The sequence below is a fragment of the Lacerta agilis genome, chromosome 3 (genome assembly GCF_009819535.1).
Source record: "Lacerta agilis isolate rLacAgi1 chromosome 3, rLacAgi1.pri, whole genome shotgun sequence".
Classification (NCBI taxonomy): Eukaryota; Metazoa; Chordata; class Lepidosauria; order Squamata; family Lacertidae; genus Lacerta; species Lacerta agilis.
The window spans coordinates 72,367,763-72,375,843 of record NC_046314.1 but is presented as its reverse complement, the minus strand read 5'-3'; the positions used below and the strand labels follow the sequence as shown (position 1 = coordinate 72,375,843).

General features: G+C 43.0%; 1 protein-coding gene across 1 annotated transcript; it reads right to left on the bottom strand.

The window, feature by feature from the left end:
* Positions 1–5,279: 5,279 nt before the first annotated feature.
* MRPL11 (mitochondrial ribosomal protein L11) lies at positions 5,280–6,232 on the bottom strand. The gene is given in 4 exon segments (XM_033145518.1): positions 5,280–5,824; positions 5,827–5,911; positions 5,913–5,990; positions 6,095–6,232. Coding segments are annotated over 4 exon segments (582 nt in total). The 5' UTR covers positions 6,223–6,232; the 3' UTR covers positions 5,280–5,533.
* Positions 6,233–8,081: the final 1,849 nt, after the last annotated feature.

The window sequence follows — 8,081 nt, the reverse complement described above, 5'->3', positions numbered from 1 at the left end:
CATATATGCGGGTCTACTTCGGAATGAGAAACTGGATAACGCTGCAAGTTTGTTTGGTTTATTTATTTATTTATTAGAAAACAGTATCAGTGCACTAATAATGTTTCAATTTCACAAACAACCTCCCTCCCTCCCTCCCTCCCCCCCCCCCTCACATAGCTGGTTGCTCTTATTGCGAATTCTCCCTGCGTGTGTGTTTACAAAGGTCATCTACTCAATACTTTATAAAAAGAAACGTATCTTTGTGTTCACAAAACACCCAATTAGTTTGTCAAATGCCAACATTTCCTTACAGCAAATGCCGCTGTTAGAACCACCTCTTCCGCCTATTAACTGCTCTTCATCTCTCCTTTTAAAGTAAAACTGGAGGCTATCATTTGGTTTCTGCCTGTTAGCGAATACATTTGTTACCACCTGTCTCAAGTAATTGTATGTTTTGAGTGGTTTCCTACGATAAATTACAGGCCACACAGAATTGCATGGGTAGAGTACACACTGCACACTGAGCTCCTGGTTTAGGCAGCTTGTCATGAAATGCAAACCACAGTCTACCTATATTAAGCATTCCAAATGCAGCTGGGATTGAAGGCATGCACACACTGTGTGATAATGTGCATTCAGGGCTGGATGCAAGCACCTTTTGGGGACAGGAGGTGCACACACAACATAATCCTGACGTCATCCCTGCCCCCTCTCCATAATATTCACCAATCTTAACTGCATTGTGCTGGAACAGTCACAATCCTTCTGTGCTGAGAATATACTTCTCCGGCACTTGCTGCACACGTGTGCACACAGAGAGCGCTTTCTCAGGTCACCTCCTATTGGAGCAGACCTACTGACATCGCAGGGCTGTGCCACTCCTCCTACCATCTCTGTAGCCTGAGCATAGCTGTCAACTTTTCCCTTTTTTAAAGGGAAATTCCCTTATTCCGAATAGGATTCCTCTCAAGAAAAGGGGAAAGTTGACAGCTATGAGCCTGAATGCTACCCGGCAAATTATTCTTGATCCAAAGCCATGTGTTTCTTTGGTTCTCAATTATAGAGGTACAATGGCACTTCTATAGAAACCCCCTCATGAATAAGGAATATTAGATCCCTGAAGTAGCCAGAATTTTTTTTACTATGTATAAAAATATGATTTGGGGCTTCCAAGGAGACATGAGTGCTGGAAGAGTGAAGGGTTTGGGCAGATTAAAAAGGTAAAGGGACCCCTGACCATTAGTCACTCTGGGGTTGCGACGCTAATCTCGCTTTATTGGCCGAGGGAGCCAACATACAGCTTCTGGGTCACGTGGCTAGCATGACTAAGCCTCTTCTGGCGAACTAGAGCAGAGCATGGAAACGCCATTTACCTTCCCACCGGAGCGGTACCTATTTATCTACTTGCACTTTGACATGCTTTCGAACTGCTAGGTGGGCAGGAGCAGGGACCAAGCAACAGGAGCTCACCCTGTTGCGGGGATTCAAACCGCCGACCTTCTGATCGGCAACCCCTAGGCAATAAGCCCTTGTCTTATTGCCATGTCCTTTTAGGAAGGAATTCCTTCCAGTAGCATCATAGAGACCAACTAAGTTGGTTCTTGGTATGAGCTTTCGTGTGCATGCACACGAAAGCTCATACCAAGAACCAACTTAGTTGGTCTCTAAGGTGCTACTGGAAGGAATTTTTTTATTTTTTATTTTGTTTCGACTATGGCAGACCAACACGGCTACCTACCTGTAACTTTTAGGAAGGGTCGTTGCTTGGTAGCACAGAACCTGCTCTGCATATAAAAAGTCCCTGGTTCAATCCTCTGCATCACCAGGTAGAACTGGGAAAAAATCCTACCTGAACATCCCTTTGCCCCATTGGTAAAAAAGTTAAAGGTAAAGGACAACTGGACAGTTAAGTCCAGTCAAAGGCGACTATGGGGTGCGGATGGGTCTGCCTCATCAGCCCCAGCTAACATGGATGAGGAACATCTGAGAGGGTACACTGGCTACCTCTATAGACAATACTGAGCTACTGTATATGTCCCTATGCTGTATACACATTGAGAAGCACTGCTAAAAATGAACAATACATCTGGGCAAAGAGGTTGCTGTGCTATATGGAAAATATTTCCTGAATTCTGTGGGTGCTCAAATTCTGCTTTGAACTTCAATTGCCCTTGTCATATCATACACAGTACGTGTTTCCGTCCTTTGGCATGGGGAAAAAAAGCTGGCTGCAGTTTGTCCACATGACCTCCTGCTACAATGAAATTCCAGCACTCAGTGTGTAGCCGTAGTCTCTTGCATTTCACTATATTGAACAGTTGTTAATTTAATCAAGCACCTTACTGTGGGACAAAGCGAAAGAAACAAACTGATGAGTTTTCACTGTGCCCTCAGTAGGAAAATAGTTGGACCACAACTGGCCATGATTTAATTTAAATCCCACTGCTGGATTCAATCAGTAAGATTACAGAGGGTGTGTAGGTGGATACAAAAAAAATCACTCTGATGTCAGTGTGAAATAATATTCCAAATGCAAGGCCATTGCTATTAAAGCCAGATTCACATTGTAGAGCTGCATAAAAAACACCAGCTGAAAATTGTTTTTCCTTTTCTCCCTTTCCTTTTTGGTAATAATAATTATTTGTATTAAGTACCCAGCAGTCTGCAAAAGCTACATCACTTAAAGGTCACTGGAAAGGTATTCACTGCTCACAAGATATATTGGGTAATCCTATGGTATGTTTTGCAAAGTTTCACAAATGAACTCTACTCGTCCCTTCCTGCCAATAACCAAAGAGATTATTCAAATACCATTTTCTACATACGCATATTCACAAAAACATGAACGGTATCTATAGTAGGGATAATAGCTCTTCAAAAAATTGGGCTTGCAAGCTTTAGCTGGTAAATTTAATCAATTAACATTCTACTTGAATAATTAGTGGGGGGGCTATTTTAAACAGTAAGGGCACATTTAAATTGGGCAAGAGAAAAGCATGCTTGTTTATTTGTTTTGGTTCTGGGGTGTAACTCTAATGGGGTATGAAGAAGAAAATGAGTCTATTTGGAGCTGGCTAAAAGGCAATTAAATTCCATCAGTTTTGGACTAGACTTGGGTCACCCACTGCCAAGAAGATGCTGCTGCTCTGTAAACAACACTTCAGCATGGCCATGCAAGCAGCCATTGCCAACCCAGTCAGCAGCTGGCAGGAGTTGCAATCTAAAACATCTGAAGGGCACTAGTTTGGTGAAGGCTGTCTTAAAGGGATTGGCAAGTCTTTTCAAAGAGCACCCGGAACTGCCAGTTTGAGGGCAGGCCCCACCCTCATGACGAAACAACAATAATGTGCAAGAATTTGTTCCTCTTTAAGATGGCAGTCACTAAGACCTTGTGGTTCCTGAATCCTGACAGAGACTGGAGTTGTATCCACCTACCCCTAAGGAGGCAGGTTGAAGACTCAAGAGGGTCCCTGTGAAAAAACTGTATTTATCAGGGACAGCTCTGGTACTCTCATTTTTGAAAACCAGGGAGCAATGTGTCTTCAAGTATAATTAATAAAGCCAGTACAGTATAATAATTATAATAAGTACCTTCCATGAAAGAACAGTCAACATTTAATGATCCCCCAAAGCTATTTAAGGTCCCTCAGTGACTATAATCATCAATTTACACTTGCATTTGCTGTATTTATTTACTTGAGCTTCAAAAAGAAACCCAGACTAGTCCATTTTAAGATGTGCTGATAAATGTAAGTAAGACAACCCATCAATGATAAATATTACACCATTTCATCTGGCTATTGACATAATTAACTAAACAATTCTCACTCTGCTCGCATAGCAGTTAGCACTTTGTTATTTAATATTCTAATATTTATGAACACTAGGAGGCAAAACAACCTGTTAAGTACAATACAATATAGTCACTCTTAAAATAAGTGACTTTTAAAGGAAACAATGGGAACCGAGGTAGACAGTCATGTTACGGTCAAGTCTATGCCAGGCAAATCCTGGATCTTAGGAAGAACTGCAGTAGCCTGATATATTTCCAGGAAAGGAATCAATATGGCAATTGACAACTCCTACAACACAAACCAGTGCTTTAACATTGCCAGTGCCAACGTATGAGGTGCCAAAACAAAGTAGGCAAATTTTCATATTAACTACAAATGCAGTCCTGATTCATCTGTCTCAGCCTCTCCTTGTGCCTTTCCTGTCACAGCATCAAGGATGACAGACCTACAGAATTTGAGGGCCAACCTACCAGTGACTTGAGAGTTTTGTGGTCAGATCTCCTGAATACTTAAAAGCGAGGAGGCCCCAGGTTGGCTCAAGGCAGGGGTGCCCAAACTTTTTCCAAAGAGGGCCAGATTTGGTGAAATGAGGGCTGACCAAAGTTGTTGAGCCTTTTTTTAGGATTGAAGTTGTTGAGCCTTTTTTACGATTTTACCCCTAAATTGCTGAGCTTTTTTTTAGGATTGAAGGTGCCGGATTAAATCAACCAGCGGGCCGGATTAGACCCCCGAAATGGACTTTGGACATCCCTGGTTCAAGGCATCAGTGCTGGGGGAGGAGATGCTTAACGATTTCCCTATGTGCCACTTCCTTTAACGAAGCAGTCCACTCTGCCCCTCCCAAGCTGCTACATTGGCTGTGATTTTCTTCACAACGAGCCTATAAGCAGTTGCAGGAAGGCAATTTTGATCAGGAAAAAGGAACAAGGGAAAGAGTTAAGCATCCCCTACCAAGCAGAAGCATCCCTGTATAACATCTGAAGTAGGAGAGGCTGTGCACGATTTGGACCATAGTCTGGGTGGAGTGGATGAAGACTGTCCTTGGACAGGGACAATCTGACCATGGTGATCCATGCATTGGTAAATTCAAGACAACTATTGCAATATGCTGTATGTGGTCCAGAGGCTCTATCTGGTGCAAAATGCTGTGGCTAGGGACTGCCAGCACATAATTCCAATGCTTAAAACTTGCACTGGGTGTCCCTAGGCTGCCAGACCAGGTTCAAAGTTATTCTAATAATCTATACAGCCCTTAACAACATGGGTCCAGGATACTTAAGGGAGTACCTAATCCCTTGAGTTCTCACTTGATTGCTGAGGTTTTTGGGGGTCCCCATTACTGAGATGTTGTGGGTCCAATTTTGTGCAACTCCCTTCCAGCTGAGGTCAGACACACAGCCTCCCTGTTTAATTTAATGTGTCTGCTGAAGACCATTTTCATTCCAGCAGCCTTTTCAATTGAATTCTGATTTTATCATTTTAATTCTTTCTTCTTCTTTTTTTAAAGAAATCATTTACTGAAAAGGGACTGACAATAATTACAGTGGGAGTTCCAGTGTCAGACCAGCCCTGACCAGAAGCCATGGCCCTCTTGCTTTCCTCCCTGTCTTCTTCAGCAAGGCATCACCAAACCAGTCACTGGGCAGACTTAGCTCCCAGTGCACAGCAGACGGGACAAGTGAGAAGCCGGCGCCATTCGCACTCCAAGCACTCTGGGGATCTGAATCTCAGTGTGCCCAAATGGAGGGAGGTGGTGCTCATTTCTTCTTTGCAGCAGCCAGTTCAGCTTCTTTTGCTTCGGCCTGAGCTGCCAATAACTCTTTACGCTCCTTCAGAAAAGCAGCGTATTCCTCTGTATTGTGTTCTTTCACCACCTTGATGCCCAGCAACCGGGCAGTCCCCATGAGCGACAGGACGACCTGCTCAAGCGGCGTGTCGCAGAGCACAAAGTTCAGATCCTGAGACTTCACCAGGGCGATTTCGTACAAGTGCTTCAAGGTCACCATTCCTGCCAACTCGTGCCCAGGATTTGTTGCTCCCTTTTCTACCGTATGCCAGCCGCCGGCAGCAGAAAATACGTGGCCGTTGGCTTGTTTATCTGAAGCTCGTACAATCGGTCAGGCCGTACAATGATGCATGGGCAGAGGGATCCCTTCCTCGATGTCCTTTGTGCGCTCATTGAAATCCTTGCAGAATTGCCCAATGGAGATGCCTGTCTGCCCAAGGTATCTGAAGAAGTGTGCATGCACACGAAAGCTCATACCAAGAACAAACTCAGTTGGTCTCTAAGGTGCTACTGGAAAGAATTTTCTATTTTGTTTTGCCCAAGGATAGGTCCTAAGGGTGGTCCAGGAACAGCCTGCCCAGCTTAGATGATCGACCGGATCACATTTCCAGGGTCCACCTTTTGGACTGCTTTAGTAGCAGCACGGGATATCTTCAACATCGTAATTCAAGTTCTGGCTATATCTTCCACTCACTCAGAGAATCTCCTTTGAGGTCCTGGCCGCCGCCATCTTGGGTCACGGAGGTCAAAGGCGCCATTTTAATTCTTTTTAATTATATTATACTGAGTCTTCACCACTGAGAAAGGACTGTAAATTAAGTAGTATATAAAATGTAAATTAAGTAGTATATAAATTGTCAAATTACACACACACACACACACACACACACAAAATTATCACTGTGCCACCCTACACCTGTCTTCTCAGATGCAAGTTCAAAAGGGCTTACTTCCAGATAAGTGGGTTTAGGACTAGTCTTGGTCTCTTTCATTCTCTGAACTATTTCATTACTTTGAAAGTGCTCGAATTGAATTTTATATTACATATTTCTTTCCCCTACCCACACCACATATAAATCATTCCTGACCAGTCTGAAAAACCCCTTTTGGTATCCCTTCCAGTTGATAAGATGTGCTGCTAACTGCCATTCTTTCTCTCTTGGATTTTCTGCCTGGACAGTTAATCATTTCTGTCAATGGATGAAAGAAAGATGGTATCTCTGTCTTCCAATATTTCACACTTCTGGGAGAGACATCTCTTCTTCGGTCTCTTAATCACAAAACTGGAATGCTGACAAGCAGCTGGCATTTGAGACTGTATTTATGGGAACTCTTACTATGGTATTCATTAATTGATTACTGTGATGGTGATTACGGCAATGGAAAAATAACAAACAACAGATAAGGTTATTTGCAGTGGGACAGGTGTCTTGCTCTTGTTTGTTTCCCCCCTCTGTTGTCTGATTGGCTCTGATTTTGCAGTTCCTGTGCAGCTTCAGTCTTAACCCTTAGAATTGCTTGGTGTAAACCTAACAGTAGGAATAGGAGAGGATTTGGGAAATATCACGCTGAGATGTGAGGCTTCCTGGATTCCAATCAAACTCCCCTCCTCTCAGGGGAAAGGTCTGCAGCTTAAGGCCAACTCCTAATTATAACAACAGATTTGAAGTCATCCTCAATCACGTCAAGTTCTTTAGCAAAAACTAAAAGTCATTGATGGGATTGTACTATTGCACCCTTCAGTATACTGTTATTAACACATAAGGCTACGATTTATATCATGTCAATGTAACATTAAGGTTAAACAACTGGCCCATAAAAATCATAAATGGACTGGTATCTTCACATACCCTGTTTCTCCTAAAATAAGACATAGCCATAAAATAAGCCATAGCAGGATTTCTATGCATTTGCGAAATATAAGCCGTTCCCCGAAAATAAGCCATACCCCGAAAATAAGCCATAGTGACGCGGCACCTCCCATTAAAACAGCCTGGGGAGGCGTGGCTATGCAGCGTACCGATGCGACACGGTTAAAATAAGACATCCCCTGAAAATAAGCCATACTGTGTTTTTTTGAGCAAAAAAAAATATAAGACGGTGTCTTATTTTAGGAGAAACACGGTAGGTCTTCATTTAACTATTATTTCAGAACTCAGATAATTTCCCGCCCCCCCCCCCCTGATTTGGCTTTCTATGTAGATTGGCCAAAGACACAATGAGAACTGCTGTTCAAATTCTGAAAAACAGCAGTTTTAACCCATTTCAGAATAGGCAGCTTATCCTATGTGGTTTAAAAAACGAGTTCATTGTTGAGTGAGGTTTCATAGCCAATAACCTTCGTCATTGAATGCTTGGTATGGATTAGGAAGACAGGGATACACACACACGTTGAAATATACTAGAGTGGGAAAAGCTCAAGTTTGAAAGGTAAGACCTAAGATAAACTCATTGAGATAGGAGGATGTGTGATATATTCAGTGACGAAGGAAGCTGCATGGCCACCCGGAGCAGCAAAC